Source organism: Eumetopias jubatus, unplaced genomic scaffold (assembly GCF_037043125.1).
Source record: "Eumetopias jubatus isolate StellerSeaLion01/CBP00866 unplaced genomic scaffold, mEumJub1_p1.0 scaffold_13, whole genome shotgun sequence".
In the NCBI taxonomy this organism is placed as follows: domain Eukaryota; kingdom Metazoa; phylum Chordata; class Mammalia; order Carnivora; family Otariidae; genus Eumetopias; species Eumetopias jubatus.
Window position 1 is genome coordinate 49,071,365 of NW_028274819.1, and position 26,140 is coordinate 49,097,504.

At 49.0% G+C, this 26,140-nt stretch overlaps 1 protein-coding gene across 5 annotated transcripts in view; it reads left to right on the forward strand.

Moving 5' to 3' along the window:
• DENND2B (DENN domain containing 2B) overlaps window positions 1-26,140 on the forward strand; it is a 61,333-nt gene that overhangs the window by 15,243 nt on the left and 19,950 nt on the right. For 2 of the 5 annotated variants that reach the window (XM_088018113.1, XM_088018114.1), the window contains 4 exons: window positions 11,487-12,731; window positions 16,120-16,256; window positions 23,931-24,082; window positions 25,595-25,810. In XM_088018113.1, the coding sequence (XP_087874239.1) occupies window positions 11,487-12,731; window positions 16,120-16,256; window positions 23,931-24,082; window positions 25,595-25,810 (1,750 nt within the window). The remainder of the gene's footprint in view (window positions 1-11,486; window positions 12,732-16,119; window positions 16,257-23,930; window positions 24,083-25,594; window positions 25,811-26,140) is intronic. The other 3 variants (XM_028116835.2, XM_088018115.1, XM_088018116.1) reach the window with 2 other exon arrangements.

Genomic DNA, 26,140 nt, shown 5'->3' on the forward strand with positions numbered 1-26,140 from the left:
CTCTGCCTCCCCCCTCAGGGCTTTGGGTTCTGCCCTCACTCTGATTCCTTCTTCCTTTTCTTTCAAAATCAAAAGTAGCCCATTTGTGCAGGTGAGTAGTTTTCTCCGTCAGCTTCATGCCCATAATATTTCAAGTGTCCAGAGTCTTCCCTTCATTTTATATGGTCTCTGTGCTTCCCAGTCCCAGCTGATATACTTCATTTAAAACTTGGTGGGTTTCTTCTGAATCCCTTTATAACCCACTGCAGTGGACAGAAGGCACATGTACGGATCACTTCACTGTGAGCCCCTTCCCGCGTTGGGTTCCCTGGGAGACTGCTTGGGGACAAGGGTTCTCACGAGTCTTGGAAGCCTTACCATTTACAGAGGATCTGTACGGCCCACCCTTCAAATCATTAGAAGGCCTTTTGTCTGTGTGTCCGTAAGATTCTCTGAGGAATGCTTGAAACCATTTTTTTAGGTCTGGACAAAAGATTTTTTAGGACTGGACCTACTCTAGATTTTTTTTTAAAGTGGTTTACTGACAGATAATTAAACTTGAACTGAACCTTTTAAAAGTGTACAGTCTGATTAGTTCATACACCCACACACGCACCCACACACACACACACACACACAATAAAACTGCCACTACAATCTGGAAGCCATTTCTTAATTTGAGAATTTTTTCCCATCTAGAGAGACAGAAACAAGTGTTATTTTCTAACCCAGAAAGCCCTTTTTCCTTTCTGTTTCCTTTCTGTGTTGCTTGAAAACGGAACAGTCCCTTTTTTGGCTCCTCTCCTCCTATAGGCAGCTAGATGTCGGACGGCACCTGCAGCACTCTGCTCGGAGATTCTTTAAGCTGGATGGTCGAATTAGGTAGATTTCCTATTTTCCTTGTCGCCACTGGGGAGAGAATTACCAAACTTTTCAACATTTACGAGGGTCCCCTTCCCTCCAGCTTCTACTAATGTTTTCCTTACTTATCTGTAACCTTTCCTGACAGCCTGTCACTCAGTCCCCAAGTCAGTGATTTAGGATTTTGTTTCAACAGCACTAAATTTCTAGGTACCAAAATCGGTTCCACTTATCTACTGTGACATAACTACCCCAGAATTTATGGGTATAAAACAACCATTTTATTATGCTCACAGACTCTGTGGCTTAGGAATTCAGAGAATACTTCAGGGATGGCTGGTCCCTGCTCCATGATGTCTGGCACCTTGGCTGGAAAGACTTCAAGGCGTAGGGTGACTCATTGACTAGGGGCTGGTGTCACCTAGACCTGTCTTGCTTCATGTCTGGGGGTTGATGTTAGCTCTTTCTGGAACCTCAGCTGGGACTGTTAGAACACCTATATGTACCCTCTGTACGTGGCCTGGGCTTCCTCACAGCATGGGAGATAGGAAGTAGAAGCTGCTGGTTTCTTGAGGCTTGGGACTGAAAATTGGCACCAATTCATTTCAGTTGTGTTCTATTGGTCAAGCAGTCGCAGAGTCCAGATTCAAGAGAAGGGGTGATTTTTATAGGAGGCATGTCAAAAAATTGGGGGACCATGTTTTAAAACCATTACAAGTATCTTTAGTATGGTTTCCTGGAACTACATTTCTCTCCCTGTTGGCTTTGCACAGTACCTAGTTCTGCTTCGTAGAGCAGTCCCATTTTTACTGGACTAGGGCTTTGGGAATATTCCTGTAAGGCATCATTTTTAACCTGCCGCAGGGAGGACTTCTGTCTTGTAAGTACTCTGTGTTCATTGCAGCTACTACTTAGAGGACTTGGGATTCCCACCCGGAGAAGAGCTCACTGATCCTCTTTGTGCTTCCCTAGAAATCAGCTGGAAGGTAGACAGGTATGGCTTTGGTAGATTCTTAGATGTACTTTTGGAAGTGAAAAGATGACTCAGTTTCTGCTCTGACCCTAGTTACCATTCTACTTACTCTGACAAGCTATGGTTGACCTCAAGAGTCTCTATAGTTGGTGGCCCATATATAGCCCCACTTGGAGGATGAGGCTATCCTGGACCCTGTTGAGGGCTTCCAACCATTTGAGATGGGGTTGCTTTGGGAACAGGAAGGCCAAGTTGTCAGTGTCACCCTGTCCTTTGGCTTTTTATCAGGACCATGTCCCAGAGTGGGATGTCAGTGGGAGTTATTGAGCTGAGCCCCTGCTCTGGCCTGGGGAGCAAACTTCTGGGCTTGCTAATGGGACTCAGGAGAAGCCTTCCTCTCCTTCCTCCTCCTTGGGAGCCTCAGATAATGGCCTTGAGGGAATATAGTGAGAAGGTCATCTCCAGAGTTAGGGCATCACTGTGTGGTGGGAGGATGCTGATGTCCACTGGGTCAACAAGGGCCCACCTTCATTGAACGGCCCTAGAATGGTGAATGGCCAACTCCCAGGCAGTTTTATTGGGGAGCAGGCTAGACACCTGTTTAGTAGAGACTAAGCATATTGGAAGCTGGGCTCCGTGTAACCTTAATTTGCAGACAGGCTCACTTCATGGCATCCACAGCCCATCTTGTTACCTCCGGGGCTATTTCCTGGACCCATAGGAATCTTCCCTAACTGGCCCCAACTTGGTCCTCTTCCTGATACCAACACACTCAGAAGCCCTGAGTTCAGAAACCTCTTGTTATCAAGGACTAAAGATAGCCTTCCCTCCCAGAGAGTTCTTGGGTGCATTTGGCAATATATGGGGCATCCCTTGGCATGAATGCTTATTGCTGTGTTCCTGGAGAATGGCTCAGATCACTAAGTGAAGGGTTGGGTTGTGTTCTTATGAAACAATACCAGAGGGAAGGGCATATACTTTGCATTTTGACTCTCACTTTCTGTCTGTTTATACACGTACGGCACATGTTGCTTTTTCTTTAAATTTCTCTTTCCATACCCTTAGTTCATACTCTCTTTCCTACTCAGTTGTCTTACATATTTGTCTGTATGTGAGTGTTCATGCCCCTCTGTTTCATTTAAATTTCCTTTGCATTCTCCCCTGCCTTTCTTCTCTCTTTCTCCTTTTATCTGTTTATCTTACTCCTTCTCCTGTAAATGTTGGTTTTGGCCAGTCACATGCTGCAGTGTTGGCACCCACACCTGATGAGCAGCAGATCTGGCTGCCTGCTGACAAGGTGGTGGCATGAGTGCCCAGTTTCAGTGTCTGCCTCCCCAGGGGCAAGCCTGGGATTTTTAGAATAAAGAGCAAAAGATGATCAGAGCACAGTCATAGGTGTCTCTCAGCTCTGCTGTATTTGCTTTTATATTTCTTTTACCTCCCTGGAGCTGTTTATGGTGTCCAAGCACTTTTTAAGTGTACATCATTTTATCCACACAGCTAGTGTATATGGATACTCAGAGCAAGTGTTTTTTCTGTTCCATGGATAAAGAATCTGAGGCTCAGAGAATTTAGATGACTTTTCCAGGAGAATATCTGGAAAGTGAGGGAACTGGGACGACAGGAAACCCAGGTTTATAGATTTTGGGGAACTGACAGCCAACGCTGGTCTGCACTAAGTGCTTTGTGTAACTTTTTGTGTTGTTCTTCAGATCACATGTGACAAAGAGGGGGAGGTAAGGGGAGTCTGTGAATATCCTGGGCAGGCATAAAGAGACCTAGGTTTTAACTATTTATTTTTTATTCATTCATTTAGTCATTCAGTATAAATATTAATTCCTACTAAATTCTAGATGCAGTGCAAAGAGTAGGGGATACCAAGATTAATAAGACACCGTCACCACCTTCAACTAGGTCCCACTCATCGTCTAGTAAGGGAGGCAAGTGAGGAAACAATCTAGTCCAATAACATGTTACGAGTACCGTAAGACATTTTTCCAGGTGCAGTGGAGGCTCCAAAACTTGGCCATCTCCACCTGGATAAAAGGGGGGTAGGGTCAAGAGACATTCCAGAGCAGAGCTCCAGAGATATGTAAGGGAACAAGCCAACATTATAGGCAAAGCAAACAATGTGTGAAGGCCTAGAGGCATGAGAAGCAAGGAGCTTGATGTGGGTGGTTTTGGGGTTGTATGTAGGAAAAGACAGATGACAAAGTGAAAAGAGGGAACAGATCACGAGGGGCCTTGTCATCCATGCCAGTGAATTTGCACTTCCTTCTGTGGATAATGGGGAGTTTCAAGCATGAAGATTTTTGTGTTTTAGAAAGATGTCAAAAGATGAGTGTCTGACTCTTTTTTTTTTTTTAAGATTTTATTTATTTATTTGAGAGGGAGAATGAGAGATAGAGAGCACGAGAGGGAAGAGGGTCAGAGGGAGAAGCAGACTCCCTGCTGAGCAGGGAGCCCGACGTGGGACTCGATTCCGGGACTCCAGGATCATGACCTGAGCCAAAGGCAGTCGCTTAACCAACTGAGCCACCCAGGCGCCCAAGATGTCAGAAGATGAGAGGACTGACTGGAACAGAGAGAGAAATTAAGAGATTGTTTTAAGAGTCTTGATGAAAGATCAGATCTGAACTGAGGGAGTAGCAGTAGCAGAGGGGATGAGGAGGAAGGGGGCAGATCTGAGAAATGTGAAGGTTATAGAGTTGATAGGACTTAGTCATTAAGTACATCAGTGTGTTTGAGGAAGGAGCTGGGTACAGATGCTTGAAGGAGTGGGAAACAAAGAACAAATCTGGACCTTTTCTCTCCTCTGTGGAATGCATTGGAAAACATTAGGCAGTAAAGGCCAGTGGTGGAAGCATAGAACAGCATAGGGATGAGAACATGCGAGAAGACATTCAGCCCAAGTGGGTGGGAATGAGAGCAAAAGGGGTTCTCCTGTCTAAGGCCAGCACTTCTAGCTGGGCATGGGATCCCCATCCCCTTTACTGCCTGCTTAAGGACATTGCTCCTGCATTTGCCCTTTCTCATTCTGCATTGGCAGCTTTTCTCTCTAACTGGATCATTCCAGTCATCATTCAAGCATGCTGCGTCGTATCTCCTGGCTCAAGCTAACCAATAAAATGCTTCTATGACACCACGTTCTCCTCTACCCACCACCTCATTTCCTTGTTCCCCCTTTTAGGAAAACCCTTTGAAAGAGATGCCTGAATTCTTTGTCTCCACTTCTCATTCCATTTTCTTGAATTCCTTCCAGTCGGGCTTCCCTTCCTACCTCTCTACCAAAATCTCTTTTCTCAAGGTCATAGCATCCTCTGCATTGCTATATCTAATGATCAACTGTTTCTCAGTCTTCACCTTACTTGATTGTTAGCAAATTTGACTTAGTTGATCACTCCCTATTTTTTGAAGGTCTCAGGACATCAGTCTTCATGGTTTTCTTCTTTCCTTATTACATGCTCTTCTCAGTCAATCTTCTTCACTGGTTCCCCCTTTCTCTATGTGACTTTGAAACACTGGAAAGCTCCAGTTCAGGCCTCGGTTTTCTGTGGCTACTGACTCCCTAGATGAGCTCATGTAGTCATATAGTTTTCTGTCTTTTATTACTGAAGTATGGGTGACAGACAATGGTATGCCAGTTTCAGGTGTACAACATAGTGATTTGACAATTCTATACATTATGCAATGCTCACCACAGCGTCTTGTAACTCTACAATGTTATTACAATATTATGGACTATAGTCCCTATGCTGTACTTTTCATCTCTGTGTTATTTATTTTATAGCTGGAAGTTTGAACCTCTTAATCCCCTTCACCTATTTTGCCCATCCCCCCATCTCCCTCCCTTTTGGCAACTCTGTGTTTAAGGGTCTGTTTGGGTTTTTATTTTTTGCTTGTTTATTTATTTTTGTTTTTAGATTCCATGTATAAGTGTAATCATATGATATTTGTCTCTCTCTATCTTATTTCACTTAGCGTAATGCCCTTTAGTTCATCCATATCATCGCAAATGGCAAGATCTCATTCTTTATTAAGGCCGAGTAACATTCCATTGTATGCATATATGTGTGTATATACGTGTGTGTGTGTGTGTGTGTGTGTGTGTATCTCACATCTTTATTATCCATTCATCTACTGATGAACACTTAGGTTGCTTTCATAGTTTGGCTATTGTGAATAATGCAATATACATAGGAATGCATATTTCTTTTTGAATTATTGCTTTTATTTTCATTGGGTAAATACCCACTAGTAGAATTACTACATCAGATGGTAGTTCTATTTTTAGTCTTTTGAGGAACCTCCATACTGTTTCCCATAGTAGTTGCACCAAATTTACATTCCCACCAAAAGTGCACAAGGATTCCCTTTCTCCGTATGCTTGCCAGTGCTTGTTCTTTCTAGTCTTTTCGATACTAACCATACTTGGTCATATAGTTTTAAATAATATCTATATACGGCTGATGACTCCTAGGTGAGGTTTATAACCCTAACTCCATTCTATCAGGTTCTCAGGCCAAAAACCTTGACAGCATCCTTGACTTCTCTCTGTGTCTCATACCTTTTATCCAGTTCATCAGCAAATCCTATTGGCACAGCTCTCAAAATAGATTCATCTCTTCTGCTACCATTCTAATCCAAGCCATAATAATTTCTTGCCTGGATTATTGTAGTGTCCTTTAGGTGATCTCCTTGCTGCCATGCTGCATCCCTGTACTCCGTTCTCTGATGTGAAGTCAGAGCATATCATTTTTCTGCTCATACCCCTTCAAGAGCTTCCTTTCTCTCTCAGAATAAAAGCCCAAGTCTTATTATTGGTCCATAGGGTCTTCTGGTGCCTCTCTGACTAATCTCCAGCGCTCTGCCCCTTCTCATTCGACTCTGTCCACACTGGGCTTTTTGCTGCCCCCAGAATACAGTAAGTATGTATTTGCCTCAAGCCTTTGCCCTATTGCTCCTTTTGCCTACAACATTTGTCGCCTGGATAAACTCATTGTTTACTTCCTTAAGGCTATATTCACATTGTCCCTGGCAGAGGGGCCTTCCCTGATCTCCCTCACTGTGAATCTTTCTCCTTTTCCCCTTTTTTATTCTTCTTCATTGGCTCCATATCCATCTCTCAGTGTTGGTTTGTTTATTGTATGTTCAATCTAAACAAATAAAGCCACACTGCCTCCCTCCACTAGACTATAACCTATAGAGAGACTTTGTCTAATTTTAGTCTCTGCTGATCCATGATGCCTAAAATAGCACCTGGTATGTATTTGGATCCAGGCACCACCATTCATGTGTCTACAGTTTCCCACTGTCCAACAGGGGAGAATTATCTTTCACTGCCAGCCTGCATTCGAGGAACTGGAAAATAGCTAGAGGGGACTGGTGCCTATGAGTGAGTGAGCACTCCCTCCCATCCATGCTCAGGAGATGCCACCTGCCATGGGAACACTGCCACAAAGAACCATGCATCCTCATCGCCAGTCCCCATCATGTTCCCCCTTAAGCCTCCTTGTTTTCTGGGTTAACAGGTTGTCCTGAGCCCTCCTTCCACTTGGGGCAAAGACTGATGGAAGCTGATTCTATTATTGGGATTACAGAACTAGCTCCATTTGCAGGGAGTGCTCAGAGGAGATTCTCAGGCCAGAGCTCCTAGTAGAGAGAGTGAGATCCAAACATCAAGACCAGGGAAGCTGCTCTGTGGGGAAGTGGAGGAGAGAGGCATGGGAATGGAAGGTTCAGGGCGGTGGTTCTGCACTGGGATAGGGCAGGCCAGTTATACACATGGCTGACCTTTCCCACCTGCATCATTTTACTATTAGAACAGTTTATTACTTCTCACGTTTCTGTGCATTTACTGGGCAGTCCCTCTACTGGTTTTCCCTGGAGTCTGTCATGTAGCCAAATTCATTTGGGTCCAAGATGACCTCACTCACGTGTCAGCTCACATTGGGCTGGCTGTTGGCTGCAGGGGCCTCGGTTGTGCTCCACATGGCTTCTCATCCTCTAAAAGACTAGACTGGCTTCCTAACATGACAGTCTCAGGGTAGCATTCCAGGTATGTGAAGGGGGATTTTTGCAGGGCTTCTTGAGGCCTTAAGTTTGGGACTTAGCTTAATTTCTACTCCATTCTGTTGGTCAAAGCAAATCGCAAGGTGAACCTAGATTTAAGGGGCAGAAAAATAGGATCCACCTGTTGATATCATGAGCTGCAAAGGATTTATGGCCATTTTAAATTACTCCCTTTCTCTTCCACTCCAGATGTTTAGAATCCAAGGACAAAGGTAAGCTCTTTGAAAACGTTTGCCAAGTGATTATTCTGAATAGTGAGCCCTTTGTTAATATTAGTCATTATCAAGCTAAAACTGAGTACTGTGTGTTAGCCGCTGGGTTCAACACTTGATGTGTGTTGTCTCTATTCCTTACAATAACCCCCTGAGACGTGTGTTCTTTTAACCTCCATTTTATAGATCAGGATACTAAGGTTTAAGGAGATAAAGCTATTGGCTCAAGGTCATGTAACTTGTTAGTGGCTACTCTGAAATGTGAACCCTAAGGCTTTGTAATATTTTTACCCTATCTTGAGAAGAACTGGCCTAGCATAACCTGGTGAAAAACTTAATACTAATGATAACTAACAGTCATAGTAAGTTACAGTATATGATATCAATTCACATCCAGTCTCATTTGCCCATTATGACAACCCTGTGATATAGTCAGAACAATTTTGAGGAATTGAAACTGGAAGCTCAGAGAGAATGAGTGGCTTTGCTTATAGTCGCATTGCTAAAAAGGTAGAATCAGAAACATGGAGAGATGGCAGTGAGTTCTTCTGTCAAGTGAGAATCCCATGAGGGCAAGGCCTTATCTATATTGTTTACGAATTTATCCCTAGGTCCTTGGAGTGAGTGAGTGCTGCCTTCTCTGTGATGAACCTGGGGATGACTAGGCTCCAGGTCAGCGTGGGCAGGCCCCTTCTCCCATCCCGAGCTGCTAGAACACACTGAGCCTGGCCTGTGTGGGGAGGCTGCACAAGGAGCCTCTGTAGCTCTGCCCGAAACTCAGCAATGATACAAAGACCAGCACCTTTAAAGGGAAGGGCCAGTCTCTTCTCTATTTGATCCTTCATGAGAGGAGAGAAACTAAACTTTAGTTAAAGCAGGCTAGGTATTTAGGCTTTGAGAGAATTTCTTACCTTGTGGAGATTTTTCCATGCTGGAACTACTAAGGGAAGTTAGGGAGTCATCTGTTCTAAAACCATGCTAGAATTGGACAGACCAGAGACCCTTACCATATTTCTTTCCCACCTGTGGGAGCCATGCCATACGCCATACACACCAACCCTTCCCCTCCCCACCCCCCCATAAATACAGTGGCTTCATGGCCTGGTGAATTCTTACCTTGGGGGTTGAGGAGACTCGTCCATAGGGGAGCATATATCAGAATGTCTGGAGAGATGAGGCATATACAAGAGGCTTCCTAAGAGATTCTGAGTCTCATTAGATGCCTGTCCTCGCCCACTAGAATTTAAGCTTCATGAGGACATGAATTTTTGTCTCTTTTATTTATTCTTGTGTCTAGCACCTAGAGCAGGGCCTGGTACATAGTAGGTGCTCACTAAGTATTTGTTGAATGAATAAACAGGTTGTTTTCTGTTAACGGCACCTTCTCCCACCTCCAAAGGAGAATAATGGAAACAGAGTCCTTTGTGGAGTCCAGACACTGCTGGCTTACAGGGCTGGACTGATGATGACCTTTGGCATCCATGGTTCTATGAAATAAATGAGGGACTTAAGGCCTCCCTCGTTCTGAGTAGGTTGAGATCTCCCCAGGCTCGAGCTTGGCGCATTGCCCTGCTGCTGCCTACCCTAGGGAGTGCTGAGGCTTATTCCTTTCATACGTCCTTGCTGTGCAGAGTCTCTTTGGTCATTGGCTTGGCTGGGCACTGCATTTCTCCCATCTGTGCCCATGTACACGTGGGATGGCTCTTGTTCGACTTGCCCTTTTAAAAACAACTTAAGCATGTTGAGGTTTCCTGTTGATCGGGGGCAGCCAGAGGCTATGACCCAACAGGGAATTGTCGGCCAATCCCTGACTCACCCAAGTTCCAGTTTTCTGTGTATGAGTGAGCAGTGACAGCAGGCTGGCTCGAGGGCATCTGGCTGCCTTCCTGTGGATGGCATGGCCCTCTGGAACCTGTGAGGCTCCCGCCCAGCTTTAAGGGCCATGGCATGAGGGTCAGGTAGGCCTTCATAGCGTGCGGCGTTGGCAAGACCCTGCTGTATTTGAACTAAAACTGTTTGCAGAGAGCTCCAAGAGTTAAGAGTGATGACCCTAGCAGACAACTAGAAAAGTGTACTGAAAGGGAAGTCTGCTCATGGGTTCTTGTCAATAAGCTCACCTTTACCTTTTCCTTTATTTGTCCTCCATTCACTGAGCACCTTCCAGATACTAAGGATGTGTCCTTCCACTTGGAAGAAATCGTGGACTGGTAGGGAAGAGGTCTAGAGGTCTTGAAGGAGAAGAGGTCCCTGCTACTTATAAATGCTACGTTTGAGACAAGGCTGTGCACGGGGCTCTGAGGGTTTCTGCCGGGTTATGTCCGAGAGCCTAGGCAGTTCACAAAGATGGCAGAGGCCACTGCTTCCTCTTGAGAGGGGCAGCATAGTATTTTATAAGTTCCCCTCACCGGCTGAGGGACCTTGGATGAGATATTTAGCTTCTCTGTGCCTCCGTGGTTTTCATTTGTAAACTGGAGATAATAATAAACAATAATAATTGTGTAGAGTTTTCGTGAAGACTAAATGAGTTAATAATATGTGTCAAACCAGTTATTTAGAACTCTTCCCCCTATTGGCTAAGACCTGCAAGTGGATTTAGTGCTGAGAAGTGGCCACCGCTGGAGGGTAGAGCCTCCTGAGGAGCTGGCCTCTCCTCCCCGTGGGCATCCTCGCTGAGGGGGCCGAGAGGACTCTTTCTTGAGGGACCCTGACGCTTTGAGACTCTCAGGGACCTGAATCCTGGTCAAGACCCAAGCTGAGGTGCAGTATGCTGTGCCGGTAACAGAAGTCTCAGGAGACAGAGGTTTGTTAAAGAGACAGAGCAAAGGGCTTGGATGTATATTTGGGGTACTTCAGGAAGTAGCATGCTTGAGATGCTTTCTAGCAGCTCCTGGGAACCGATCACCAGCATTTCTTCCCAGTGCCACATTCCATGGGGCCATGTTGGCAGCTTGAAATCAGCTGCAGTGGGAGTATTTATACTATGGAGATTGGCCGATGTTACAGAACTGTGCTTTCTCTTTCAGAGGGGCCGACTGCTAAACATTTCGCAGCACACCCCTGGCCTTACTGTTCTCTAGCTGGCCGATGTAACTTCTTGGGATCCTCTGACCTGACACAGAGCTGGCCTCTGTTCCAGACAGCACTCAGGGCCTCTGGGATCGAACTGGGCAGAGAGACCCATTGAGTTTGGCTAGCTGTGGATAGGCAGTGTTCCTTTCCTTGAGGATGGCTTTGAAAGGTGTATTACTTGAATAGAGTACTTCGAGCTTGGGTGCCCTGCAGGAAAGAGATACTGAGTGGTCCAAAAACAAAACACCATGCCTCTGGTTGTCAGGCCACTCACTGCCATTTTCTCTTCTTTTCCTTTTTTTTTTTTTTGTTGCTTTTAGGTCTCAGTCAGTCTCTCCACCTCCAGTTCTCTCCCCACCGAGGAGTCCCATCTACCCGCTCAGTGATAGTGAAACGTCAGCCTGCAGGTACCCAAGCCGCTCCAGCTCCCGCTTGCTCCTCAAGGACTGGCACCCCCGTGATCTTTCACCCCCAAATCCTCAAGCTCCCTCCCCAGACACTTCACCACCCATCTGTCCCCTCAAGGCCACCAACTTCAGTTATTTGGACAGAAGCCCTTCAGTGTGCAAGAGAGAGGACCAGAAGGAGACCGTCCAAGGGGCAGCCCAGGATGTAGAGGGAGTAGCTGCTTGCCTCCCCCTTGCCCAGAGCACCCCATCCCTAGGGCCAACAGCTGGCCCACGGAGCTTCTTTCTGAACCGCACTGGCACCCGTGCCCACAGCCTGGGCATCCGGGAGAAGATTTCAGCATGGGAGGGGCGCCGAGAGGCTTCGCCCAGGATGAGCGTGTGCGGGGAGAAGCGGGAGGGCTCTGGGGGCGAGTGGGCGCTCAGTGAGGGCTATCCCAGCGTGGCACCATCCCCCTGCAGCTCAGAAAAAGCCTTCGATTTCAAGGGCCTCCGGAGGATGAGCAGGACCTTCTCAGAGTGCTCCTACCCTGAGACCGAGGAGGAGGGAGAGGCGCTCCCTGTCCGGGACTCTTTCTATCGGCCGGAGAGACGGGCGGGCCGGAGTGAGCCCAGCGCCTTCCTCAGGGGGCATGGCAGCAGGAGAGAGAGCTCAGCAGTGCTGAGTCGGATCCAGAAAATTGAACAGGCCCTGAAGGAGCAGCCAGGCCGGGGACTCCCCCAGCTCCCCAGCAGCTGCTACAGTGTAGACCGAGGGAGAAGGAAGACTGGGACCTTGGGCACCTTGGAGGAACCAACAGGGAGCACGAGTGTGAGCACTGGCAGCCGGGCAGGAGGAGTGGCTGGAGTTGGGGGGGAGGCAGGCCCACCCCTGGAGAGGGAAGGCAGTGGCTCCACTAAGCAAGGGACCCCTGGAAATAGCCCGAGCTCCCAGCTGCTGCCATCAAAGAGCTCCCCTGACCCCGCTGTGAACCCTGTCCCCAAACCCAAGCGCACCTTTGAATATGAGGCTGACAAGAACCCCAAGAATAAGCCAAGCAATGGTCTACCTCCTTCGCCCACACCTGCTGCTCCACCCCCCCTGCCCTCCACCCCAGCCCCACCAGTCACCCGGAGACCCAAGAAGGACATGCGTGGTCACCGCAAGTCCCAGAGCAGGTAACGAATGCTCCTCCAGTGTCTTAACAGCCGGGCACAGTGGCTTTCTCCTCGATGGAAGATGCAAAAGCAGATTGTAATTGTGGGTCGCAGTCAGCAGTGCTTCCTAGGTCCCAAAGCAGTGAATCCTTGTTAGGTGGTAACCTGAGTTAGGTGAAAAAGAAATTGTTCTGCTCTTGCCGGGAGAAGGATACGTGAATGTGAGTGGGAGGGTGAAAATGGTTCTTCCAAATGCTGTCTACTGAAGGTGTGGGCTAGATTTGGCCTTTGGGGGAAAGTTGGGCTGTGTTTTGAGCCCTGTTGGAACTTCCTTGGTCCCTGGGGGAGGGGGAGGGCCACCTTCCTTTTAGATAAAATGGGCAGTCCCTTGAGGACTAGTAGTAGGATCTTAGCCTCATGACCACCTGAAATGCCAGCACTAGAAACTTATTTCTTTGAGGGAAGCATCATCTGAATACTGCATGTTGTCCTTAACACGGTAGTATTGAGACATTTAAGGTGATTTTCTCTTTCCTGAGGGCTTCCTGGCCATTTAGGGACCCTGGGTCTATAGGGAAAAGGGATCCTTGGATCCTGAAAGGGGAGACTGATGGAAAAACAAGTCGAAGAACATTTTACTGCTTCTTCGCCATTTCCAAGAATGACCTGTCCTGACACTCTCATTGGCTTCCTGGTCAGTCTCCGCATTCCTGACCCTGGACTCTCTGGGCTGTCCTATAGTGACCGGGAGCTGGAGCTGCTGGGGTTCGGGAAAGTTGATAGGCGTCTTATTCTCTGAATTGGGGTAGGCTGGGAGCCTGCCTCCTTGGGAAGGCCTATCCCCCTCTCCCTCACTGCCTTTCTCTTCTAAACCAAAGTCAGATGGCATTCAGGTTTATTTCACTTCTCAGGATTCTTCCATTGGACCCCAAACTTCAGGCTGCATCCAGCATATCCCATCTCATGTAGATAACTCTTCAGCCATGAGAGGAAGATATCAGAAAGTTTCAGATCCATGGGCCAGAAGAGCCCTTGGCTAAGGGAAATCCTATGTTTTGGCTCACCCCAGCATGCTCACTGGCTCTTAAGTCTTTAACAGCCTACCAAGAGTGTTTGCTTTGTTCTTTATCCATTTCTTTAAACACCCATCTAGAGCCTGCCATGCACCAAACCTTGTACTGGTTAAGGGGACACAGGGTCAAATAAGATGTGGTTCTTCCATTCTTGGTGTGGTATAGGAGATAGATGCACAAATAAATCCTAGATGCTCTTTTTTTGTGACGTGATCCCTGTCCATGTAGGGTACTATAGAGACCCAAAGGAAGAGGCAGCTAAATTAGGCTGGGGAGTGAGCGAAGCCTCCTTATAGAGGGAGTTGCTGAACTAAATTTAGAAGAGCAAAGAATTTGCAGTTAGCAAGGTGGAAAAGGGGGGTGCGGGAGAGTACATCAGCCTGAAGGTTTTACACATACTCCCACACACGTTACATTTATACACAATACACACACACACACACACACACACACACACACACACACACACACACACACCCATATACCATATATGGTAGGGTCACTTCACATAAGAAGTAACTTCGCAAATTTAAAAATCTGTGCTCTTGGGGAAAAAAAGACCATTCAAAAAGCACAGACTCTTTTATTTGCCTGTTCACACATAGTGAGCATATTCCCTTGAGCAGGTGAGTTTGTTTCTATTGTGTCAGGTATGATTCTTATATTTAATACACCTTTTTATTTAAAAAAAATGCAAGCCAAATATTTCTTTGGGTATTCAACCAAAGAAAAAGAAATCTGTTAAAAAAAAAATCTGTGGAGAAACTGACAATATTAGTCAGTTTCTGAGCGATTTTCAAGGGTAATTTGGCTGAACATGATTTGTGACTTATTTGCTAACTTGAGAACTACCTGCAAAAGATGTTGACCCCACTGTATGTAGATCCATAAGAGCTTGATCTCAGACCACCAGTTTCTATGGGCCCACATTCAGGAACCACTGCACTCAACTGGGTGAAAAGTCGGGGTCAGAGACAGATTTGGGAGCCATCATGGTAGGAGTGGTAGATAGGGATGGCCATCAGTATTTGGCCCCCAGAAAGTAGAGTGAGAAAGAGAATCCAAAAGACAGAACTCTGAGAGACCCTGGCATTTAAAAAGCAAGTAGAAAAGGTGAACTCCTCACAAGAGCCTGGAAAGTAACTGCCAAAGAGGCTGTTGACTGTGTCATACAAGGCGAAGGAAGGAGAATGCTACTTAGAGTGTTCAGCTGTGTCATGTGCTCCAGAGTAGCCAGGCAAGCCGAGAATAGAATGTGTCTTTTAGGACACCTTCAGTTCTTGACTTGCACCCCAAGACTCTCAGGAGTTTTTCATTAAACAAGAGAGAAAGGCTGAGATGTCTAATGCTACCCAAAAGAAGAGGGAGGTGTTAATGGGTGGGAGGAGGTCTTCAGTCAGTGCCTTTCCTTTCTCCCCCTCCCCAGGGGTTTGCTAGGACCTGCCTTGGAGAGAGAGCGAGGATGCAGCCGGTGTCACGCCTTAGCTAATGGAGGAGAGGAGGAGAGAGTACTCTGGGCTCAAGCTGTCTGAGGAGCTAACAAGCTGTGGTTTTAAAATTCTGCAGTAGAGGGGATGGCCATTTGTGGGGTGGGAAGGAGCAGGTGACTAGCTGAAGGGAAGCTGGTTCTTGGAAGTAGCTTCTGACTACAAATTGCCCTCCTACTTCCACCTCAGAAGCAGTGTGGTTTGTTTGGAAGTCTCAGCCCTTCCTCTTCCAACACCCCACCTACCACCAACTGCTTCCCTGACCCCCAAACAGCCCTGGGCACCACCCGTCCACTGTTGAGCCCTTACCACCTATTCAGATCAGGAGCCCTTGCTATGGTGCAGGTGTGATGGAGACTCCAGAGGCAGAACAGGTACTCTATTCTTACGGTACTGGCAGGTGCTTCTCAAGGATGACATGCTCCAGGACTTGGAGGCCCAGGTCAAAGCTTAGACCTTGGAGCCAGACAGCCTGGGTGAGCCCTGCCTCTTGTCACTTCATCTCCCTGAGCCTCCACCTCCTCATTCATAAAATGGCACAACAGCTCGTAGCAGCACTGTGAAGATAAATGAGGTTCACATGCAAGGCATTTGATAGAGCATCTGACACATGACACCCTTCTTAGCTGTGGGAGTTGTTACAGGTATTATTTGCAGGCACCCAGTCTGGGGCCTCTCAGACCGTTCTCTCCTCATTTGAGTGGTAAGTTTTGATCCATCTTGATGCGTTGCTTGGTAGCTGGTTGGTGAGGAGGACCTCTGGACTTTGCTGTCGCCCATGGCCATTCCCCCAACAAGGCAGTTGGAATCTAGTTTTGCTGGAATGACTCATGCTCTTGTTATCCACAGAAAGTCCTTTGAGTTTGAGGATGCATCCAGTCTCCAGTCCCTGTACCCCTCTTCTCCAACTGAGAATGGTACTGAGAGCCAACCCAAGTTTGGATCCAAAAGCACTTTAGAAGAGAATGCCTATGAAGATATTGTGGGTAAGCTGTGGCAGAGGTGGTGGGCTGGCTTGTCTCTGGGGACTGCAGAGCAGGAACAGGAGGGACACTCCCAGGTTCCACTTCATTCACTGTGGGCAGACCTGGCCCAGCTTCTGGAACTTCTCAAGAAAATGGGCACCAGAGGAAGCAGCTTAGCAAAGACTGAGCAGCTGAGAAATTAAAGCCTGACCTTGAATGAACTGAAACCCAAAGGGTTTCTGGGACCACAAAAAGGGGAAAACCACATCATCCTTTTATTTTTTTTTTTCAGAAGCCTTCCTTAGCTGTGTGTCCTTAGGCAATCACTTTTCTCAGACCTCTGTCTTCTCTTACAAAGTGATGATGATGATGTTATGATGTTAACAATGATAATGATAATAGAATATTATCAATAAGGGATTATTGTTAGGATTCACTGAGATAAAATGTTTATCAAAGTACCTAGCACAGTGCCTGGTCCTTAATATCTGTCTCCTACTTTCCCTTAAAGTAAGTGGTGTCAAGAAAGCATCTGAGGGGTGCCTGGGTGGCTCAGTCATTAAGCGTCTGCCTTCGGCTCAGGTCATGATCCCAAGGTCCTGGGATCGAGCCCCGCATCAGGCTCCCTGCTCTGCAGGAGGCCTGCTTTTCCCTCTCCCACTCCCCCTGCTCGTGTTCAGTCTCTTGCTGTGTCTCTCTGGGTCAAATTAATAAATAAAATCTTAAAAAAAAAAAAAAAAAGAAAGCATCTGAGATTTTACTCTGCTTGCAAACAAGTTTAGCCCTCCCCAGATTCACAGATGCTGACAGAATACACAAGACTCTTGGATCGAAGACAAAGGACTTTATTGCTCATGGCACAGCAGGAAGCATGAGCTCCGTGTTAACGTGGGTTCCCCTTGCTCCCAGGTTCCATGAGGCAATGTGGAGGAGGTCCAGGTAGAGACTGTACGCACCGTGGGTCTGTGTCCCAGCTGAGAAACTCTAAGCTTAAGGAACCCCAATATTTTCAGGGGGTGGCTAGCAAACGTGCCCAACCTTTGCCCCACAGAGAGATGTTATCTTTATTCTGGTCAGGAAACAAATCTGCCTCTGCCCTCCAGGGAGACACTCTCCTTTCTGTCTTCTGAGCTTGTTTGCTATACATCTTTGAAACAGTAGTCTGGATGGTTCATTCCTCTTGCTCAAAAGTCAGAAAGGTAAGGTACCATGAAGAATTGTCCTTCAACTGGGAAGATTTGGAGTTGGCAAACCTGTGTTCCAGGGTCAACGAAAAACCAACAGAATGGGGTGGGTTGGGTTTATTTTGGGCTTTCATTTATTTTGGGCTTTCATTTTAATTCTGGCCTCATTCTCTTCCGTGGGTGCTTCAGTTTTGTTCAGGTAATGTGCTGTGTGTGAGTGTAGATCATTCAAGAGAAGAGAAGCAGTGTGCTTCTGCACTTGACCTCCCCTCTCTCATCTCTGGTTCTGTCTCATCTCTGTGTTAGGACTTGAGGCTGGAGACCATAGTCTTAGTTAACACATTAGAGAGAGAAGTGGCCCTAGTGGAGAATCCTCCAGATTCTCCTAAGACTAGGGAATCTTCAGAAGAGGAGGTCATCTATTCCCTCATTTGATTTGAGCCACCAGTTTCATCGTTTCCTCCTTACAACCTGCTGGGCCGGCACTTCTGGGGAAATAGCAGTAATGCTTGGATCCACAAAGGCACTGGTTCACCAGGAATGGAGTGCATAGTATATAGCCATCCAAAATTAGGTCATAACAGGAAGACTGTAGGAGTGGGATCCCTAGAACAGCAAAAGGGTTTAGGGAGGAAGGCCTTTCCCTTAACACTGGGAAAAAGCTTTGTACACATGGTCCCCAGAGTTGAGGTCAAGAGCTGTGGGGATCAGAGGCACAACCCCATCTTCCTCCCCACTCCCGTTGCAGGGTACATTCCTGTTTCCTCTGGTTGAGAAGAAATCGGAATGTGTTCTTGCTGCCCGGGGCCCTTGGGAGCACCCAGTACAGCTGCTGCAGTGGGCAGGCGAGGCTCTCATTCTTAGCCCCCTCCCCCAGCACGGTGGTCTCTGCCCACTCTGTGATCCCCTCTTCTCTGACAAGGCTTCGCAGCCCGTCTGGGCTGTCCAGGGATTTCAGGTGAAGAGATGCATGTTTTTGCATCAACTGAACTGAAGTAAGAGAAAGAGATGCTTTAACCATTTCTCCCTGTCCAGAGTTCCATGATCCTAGGCTCTGTTTGGGCTTGTTTGGGGACTGTGTCTGGTGGGGCAGAGGGAGATGAGAATTTGGGGGGCGCTGTCCTGGGCAACAGAGCTGTTCTCTGGGCTTTCTTCGGTCAGGTTAGAGAGAAGAGGAGGAGGGAGGCAAGGGTGTCTGGGTCTCAGACTCAGACTCAGTAGAGGGGTCTTTCTGCCACTTTGGGATGCTGCACGAGGAGGGAAGGAAATCCCGGAGCAGCGTAGCTGCTTCCTGAACGGATGAGCTAGAGCTAGGGGTAAGGGCGAGGATGGGATGAAGCAGCAGTGCGGGCGTGTTCCTTCGCTACTCCCCTAGCTTGTGGATTTGGAGCATTGTGCAGATTAGGCAGGAGTGGAGTACTCAGCAGGGTGTTGGAAGGAGGGCAGGGAGTGACACAGGCACCTGGGTTTTGCTTCAGCCTTGTAGGGTGGGGGTGTGGGGCTGTTTAGCATCTGTAGTTAGTTCACTGCCCTGGACACAGCTTCCTTCTTTGTATCCCCCACAATAGCACTGGCTAAATTTCTAGACCAGGGAGGCTGAGGGCAATATAAGAGAGAATATCTCTTTCTCTTAGATTCTGGTTGATCTATCCCTTTCTCCTTCCCTGGAGACAGGCCCAAGAATTTGGACCCCCCAGAGGCTTCACGGGGGCCCTTGTTGCTGAACTCTGAATGTCGGTTTCACTTTTGCCTGGGATTGACCAGTGCCTCGGACTTCCCAGGAGCCTTCTCTTCTGTTCTTGGCCCAGCCTGTGCTCTGTGAGGTTAAGGTCATTTCTGGTTCTGTTTGGATTAACCAACTCTTCTGCTGCCTTGCTTGCACAGGGACAGGCAAAGCTTTGTTTTGGGTATGTGATAATGGGGCTCTGGGGGGCAGGGAGCACCCATGTTAAATCTCCATCATGGGGACCAGCTGATTGGATTGGAGTTTCTGGTCTGTTAGAGGTTGAGGATCAGTTGGCCCAGAAACTAACATGTCTTTTCTATGAGCAGTGGACTTGAACGAGGGGCCTTGGGGAATTTGCTGGCCTCCCTCCCACATCAGGCATGACGCCTGGGGACCTGGGGTGGGATATTCCGAGACAGGCTGAGGTTTATCCTGCTAATTTGCAATAGAGGGGTTCAAAAATAAAGTAACTGCCTTGTTACTTCCTGGGGCTGTTAATTCTCGCCTGTCCAATTTGACATCTGCCCCTGGAAGATGCTGCTATTCCACAAAGCCTTATAATCGTTTGCATTCTGAGCCTGACACTTAAAAATGCACCCAAGGAAGCAGCTTGTTAGGGAGTTATGTGGAGTGGCCTCGGCGCCTGACCAGGGAGCCTGGACTGCATTCCTGCAGAGATTCCCACTCCCATCAGCTAGTTGGGGCTGAGGGAGAGTTTCCAGGAACTTGAGCAGGATGGGAGCTGGGGACAGGGCCAGTCAGCCTGATTGCAAAGCTTTTTGAGCTTCTGCTCTCTCTGTCATCTTCTCTCATTTGTCCCCAGGCTGGAAAGTAGTAATGAACAGAGGGTACCTAACAACATTGAGGCTGCAGCCCAGAGGTGCAGCCCAGGGGGACTGGTGCCTGGGCAGTTGGAGAAAGGTGTCCAGGCTTGGAGGGTGGGTAACAGTTAGCTCTTTAGAGCTCCCCATCTGATGTACTGTGTGTTGGCGGAGGAAGGAGGGAGTTGGGCCTTTACCCTGGCCCTTTCTCCACTGCGTGAAGGAGGGGAAGAGGCTGAGCACCAGGAGAAACAGCTGGTTGGAACCAGGAGAGGTTTTGACAGGGAAGCTACAGACCCAGGGCCCTAGCCAGGGTGTGGTCAGGAAGCTTAGGATTCTGTTGAGAGAAATTCTCAGTGTCTGTGCACTTACACACCTCTTTCCTAACTGGTTCTTCTAGTTGTGTGTGTGTGAGTGAGTGCCGTTTGGTGTGTGTGGTTAATGACCAAAGGAGCTGTGGGGAGGATTGGGGGCAGGGCTGGGTGGGGCTGGTTTCTTCTTTCAAGAGGATCAGTGTGATAAGTTTGGGCTCTGACAAGCCCCTTTTAAAAGAGTGCAAAGCAGAAATTCTTGGCGATGCCCTTGTTCCATATCTCATCAGCAAAGCTGGGAAGGGTTGAGACCTCTGGCTTCCCCAAGCTGGGCTTGATAAGATGGGGCTGCTCAGGGCCGGGCTTCTGGGGAAGAAGGCCTACCTCTTCTCCCTCTCCTCTCCTCAGGCAGTCAGTGCGGATTGCCCTTGAGGAATCTGTGTGGGTGGGAATGCAGGTGACAGTCTGGTGGTCTGCCAGGCCACTGTCTCCCATCCACGCCCCTGCTAACTCTTCACTGTGTCTCTCCACTCAGCCGTGGCTGCTCCAGCCTTGCTGTAGTCCTCTTCCCCCGAAGGAAGATCTGAGCCCTATTCCCCAGCCTTCCTCCTCTCCTGAGCCATTGCTTTGGGATTAATTTTCTCTCAGCAGGTTCAGGTGTGGTTCTCCTTGGGGCCTGCTTGGTCTCTGCATATTATCCCCATCCCCTGAGCATCCTTACTCCCTGGAAGGATGACGGGGAGTACGTCCATGAGACAGCTCCAGAACGGTGGCCAGGACCAATCTGGGACATGGAGAGTAGCAGGTGACTGAGGGCTTTGAGGTCCCAGCTAAGGCTGGGGAGGCAGGGCTTCGGCTGGGGCCAGCAGTCGTCTCCTGGAGCAGTGATGAGTGGCCTGGTTCTATCAGAGAGGATTTTAAACATTGCTGAAGAAGAAAGAGGCGAGTGTTAAGGCTGGGAAGGCAGGAGGAACAGGCTTTTGAGGCTTTCCTGAAATTTTGTTTCTAGAGGCAATACTAGTATTGAGACCCTGGTGTTCCCAACTGTTTTCTCCCAGGTTGTCATTGATGTGCCTCAGTGTTGTGCATCTATTACTTCCCTGGGCCTCAGTCTCCTACCTCTGTTTCTTGGAGCTTTGGATTTTGTATCAGTGTTCAAAGCTCTGATTCCTGGGGAAGAAAGAAGGAAGAGAAGGAAGGAGGGAGGGAGAAGAAAGGAAGGAAGAAAGGGTGGAGGAAAGAGAGTTTGCCTGGGGAGTTATGTCATGGCAGTCAGAATCTATTAGGAAGTTTAGAAACATCTATCTAAAGCAGTGGTTCCTAACAGGGCAGGGGGATAATTTCATCCATCCACCCATCCTCCCTCCCCACCCCTCCCCTCTTTCTTTCCATCCTTCCCTCTTTCCCCCGCCCAATCCATCCATCTGCTCAGGGGACATTTGACAGTGTCTGGAGACATTTTTTGTTCTTATAACTGAGGGGATGCTACTGTCATCTAGTGGATTGAGGCCAGGGTTGCTGCTAAACATCCTGCAATGCACAGGAGAGTCTACCACAACGAGAATCATCCAGCCCGAAATGTCAGTACTTTGGAGAAACTCTGATCTAAAGGAGTTGAGACAAGGTCATCCTGTTGGTTCAGGGATGTTGATAAGGACTCTGGCTGGTCACCCAGCCCAAAGCAATTTGGATTTGATGAGCTTGGAATAAATGTTCTTCCTGCCTCCATCTGAACAGTGATGCTCTGGTCCTGTTCCCCAAGGGTCAGGAAGATTGTGTCCTGGCATTCTTGAGTCCGTGACCCAGCCCCCCCCCCCACCCCATCAATACACGTTATATATTGGAGAAGGACCAGGAAGTACTGAGTCTCTCCTGCCTCCTCTCTAAGTGCCCAGAGTGGGGTAGGCTGGATGCCAGTTTTGATGCTTGGCTTCTTGAGCAGTGTTGCCGGGCCAGCTCTGCTTAGTCAGGACTCTGGAATGGAGACCAGTCATCTTTGTAGCATGGCTGTGTTACAGGAAAATGTCTGCTCAGTTGCTGGGGCCTGGACTCTGCTTGGTGCTCGGAATCACTTAATCCAGTCCCAGATCCTATCCTGAGCCATTCTTGACCAAGACCTTCAAGGGATTTGTGTTGCTCCCCTGGCAGCTTGATGAGCTGTGACAGAAATCCTTCCTTCACACCTCCTCCCTCCCCCTACCTCTGTGAAGGCATTTCCTAAATTCAGGGTAGTTTTCCATGGTAGTAATAAGTAGATACCCCCAGTTTGGGGGGAGTCTTGACTTTGGAAATCAAGAATTCTGTGAGCATTTAAGGATTGGTTTTTCTCCTGTGTCCCATCTTAGGAAAGCCTACACTCTCAGTGGCCTTATTTCTAGTCCTATTGCTCTTTCCTCTGCCTGCTCCCTGAGAAGTAGTATCTGAACTCCTCTGGGGGGCGTGAGACACATCCGGGCATCTGCAGGGCTCAGCAGTCACCAGGCTCCATCCTGCTGCTGAACAGAGAGAAGAGGAGTGAGCCCTGTTCTCTTCGTGTGTGCCTCCCCCAGTAGAGAGTAGCATATACATGTTGGTCACTGGTTGCCAGGTCCCCAGCCCCAGAGAGGGGCATCCCTGTGGCAGGGCGGATATGGAAAGACTGGGGAAGGGGAGCAGAGGGCCGCGCTCACTCACAGTGCCCACGGATCTGACCCAGCGCACCATGTTCTGGGGTGTAGGGAAGTCCAGGTTTGTGTTGCGGGGAAAGGGGCAGGCAGGTAGGGCTCTGGGAAGGAGATGCTTTCATGGGCAGGGACTGTGCTCTCTGCTCCCTGAGGTTTGCTGGGAGTGCCAGTACGGTGCCTGCTTCCAGGGCTCTTAGCCATTAGTCCTGAGAAGCCCAAACTCCCCACCCTCACCTCTTTGGCGCACATGGCTATCAGGCCTTTCACACCTCCCCTGTGTCACAGCAGGAGGGCTTGTCCCAAAAGGGGAGTGAAGACCATCTTTTGTTGCGAGGCCAGAGGTGGAAGAAACAGACTGGCCCTGTAGGGAGAGCAGTGCACGGAGCAGATAATGACTGAGCTGTCACTACTTGGCTCAGCCCTGTTCTGGTGTGGGGTTACCTGTGGACCAGATGGCAGAGCTGCCCGGAGAGAGTCGGTGCACAGTATAGGAAGTGAGAGGGAGGCCTGGCAGCCCCCTGCTCCTTGTAGTTCGGTAGTGTTCCTCCGTGCCCAGCCCCCAGAGTGTGTCCTCAGGGAGCATCGGTAGCAGGACAGCCGTGTGACCTCTGAAAGCCTTTCCTACCTTGAACTGTACATCTCTGGGGCTTTCACAGCAGGAGGACTGGAGCCAAGGAATGAAGCCTGGTGTTGGCTTTGTCGTCTGGCTGGGCACGGGCAGGGGTAGCTGAACCAGTCTTGTGCAATCTCTGAATTTATAAAGCAGAGGCCAGACGAGGCTGAGCTGAACTGGGGGTGGGGGGTTTGCTTCTGGACTTGGAGCCGGGATCTGTTTGTAGCCTCCCCACTGCAGACGGGCAGCTGTATGACTCATGGGCTGAAGGGCCAGGCAGAAGCCATTCTCTTTGGTTCACAGGAATTCTGCTTGTTTATTTGTGAGTGTGTTTCCTCCTTCCCTTCTCCCAGTCTCTGACTTCTCTCCCTCTGCAGGAGATCTGCCCAAGGAGAATCCATATGAGGATGTGGACTTAAAGAGCCGAAGAGCAGGGCGAAAATCTCAGCAACTGTCTGAAAACTCCTTGGACTCTTTGCACAGGATGTGGGGTCCTCAGGACAGGAAGTACAACAACCCACCCACTCAGGTAATGGCAGCCCCGACTTGGGCCAACATAAGGGCCACAGTGGAGGCCTGTCCTACCAGGGTGTGGGCCCACTTCCACTCACACTCTTTCCCTCACTAGTGCTTGGCAAAGGAGGTGACCTCAGGAAAGAGCTCTGCACACAGGGACTTCTGCCATGTCGAAATCCTTGTGGGCAAGCGCGACGTGCTCCCTGGGCACCCTGCCCTCCGTTCTTCCCTTCACTACTCGAGCTCTGTGCTGCAACACGGAGGCATGAGCCCCGGCTGCCTCCTGTCCTATCATTGTTCCTGCTCCCCTTCTGTGGGTAACAGGAAGACGGGACCCTGGTTGGAGTCTTGGTACTCGGCAGCTCTGGCAGAAACAATCTCAGTCCTGGCATTTGGGGGCCAGGCATAGGCCCAAGAACCAGATTTGGAGAGCTAGACAGGTGTCTACCAGACCTGGAGCTACTCGTATTGGAGGGAATAAGACTGAATCTTCAAGGAATGGACTGATAGAAGGCAGAATGAGAAAAAAGATGGAGAGTCAAAGGAGACCGTTAGACTTGAGCTCATTCTGGCCTTGTCCAGGGTGGACAGGAGGCAAGAGAAGGGAGGTGCTTTCTCGGAGCTACCCAGGCAACTCTGATTCTCTTTGCAAATGGAGGGACCTAGACATTTTATAGCATTGGCTGGAGAATATAGAAATGATTTCTTTTGGCTTTGGAATGATGTAATCATTTTTATAAAAGATTCACCTTTCTCATGTGCTGTATTCAGACAGGCTTCCACTGAATTTGTGCGGCCAGCCTGATTGGGTGGGAAGAGGGTGCTGGGGGGCGGGAGGAAGGAGGACTGGCTGAAGAGGGATGAGAGACGATGCCAGATGCAGACAGCGGGTGGGAGGCGGGTTGAGTTGGTAGGGGTGCTGCCTTTCTATCAGGGAGCAGGATCTGCGGAGAGTAAGGTGCCTGTGCAGAAGGGTGCTGGTTTCGACCGAGGGAGTAGATGGGGACTGGGGAGGGGCAGCTGCGGTGAAGGAGCTACCTGGCTGTGAGGCCTGCATTGCCGGGCTTTGGGAGTGAGGGCCCTTATGTTCTGCCTGGAAGAGGTGAGCGGGGCCAGGCTGCCATGTGGATTATGACCCCTGCTAAGGAAGCCTTTTAGGACTGGATCGGGGGCTGTGGGTGGGAGACGAGCTCCATCAGCCAGGCTGAATAATGAGCAAAGGCTAAGAAGCCTTGTCCCAAAGCTCAGGAGGAGCCCCCAGGATTCCTGCTTGTCCTTCTCTTTCCACTCAGTTGAGAGCCCAGTTTTCTTAGCCTCTGTTTTCTTTTTTCTGGCAGAGGTGGTTCAGCTTCCTTTGTGGAAGCCCATATCTCATCTAGCCCTGACCTGCTGATTAGCAGCTGAGGTCTTACAAGAGGAAACCCAGGCAGAGGGAAATTCCAGGGTGGGATTCGGGGGAGCCAGGGATGCCAGCCAAGGCATCTGTGCCGAACCCCTCTCCCACACCTTCTCTCCCATCCCAAAGCTCTCCTTGAAACCCAGCAGCCAGTCCCTGCGCAGTGGGCACTGGTCGGAGAGGAAGAGCCACCGGCTGCCGCGATTACCCAAGAGGCACAGCCATGACGACATGCTGCTGCTGGCTCAGCTGAGCCTGCCGTCTTCACCCTCCAGCCTCAACGAGGACAGCCTCAGCACCACCAGCGAGCTGCTGTCCAGCCGCAGGGCCCGCCGCATTCCTAAGGTAGCCTCCCCAGAGGAGCCGCCTGGGGCTGGCTGGGCAGGTGGGCGGGCAGGTGGGCAGCTCTCTCCCTCCCTTCCTTCCCTAATCTGGGGCTGCTTCCTCAGTTCTCCTTGAATAAATTCTGGGCCCTTGCACTGGTCTTTCTTTTTCATCTGGTTAGTTCCCTGTCTTATTACCAAAGATGCATTAAGTGATTCATGGGTGCACAGACGTTAGGGGAGGGTCAGGCAGGCCTCTCTCCCAAGGAGCACTCCATGCCTTCGAGTGACCGGAAACCAGTCCTTTAGGAGACTCCCCATTAGTGAGTGTGGGGTGTGCACTTGGAGAGCT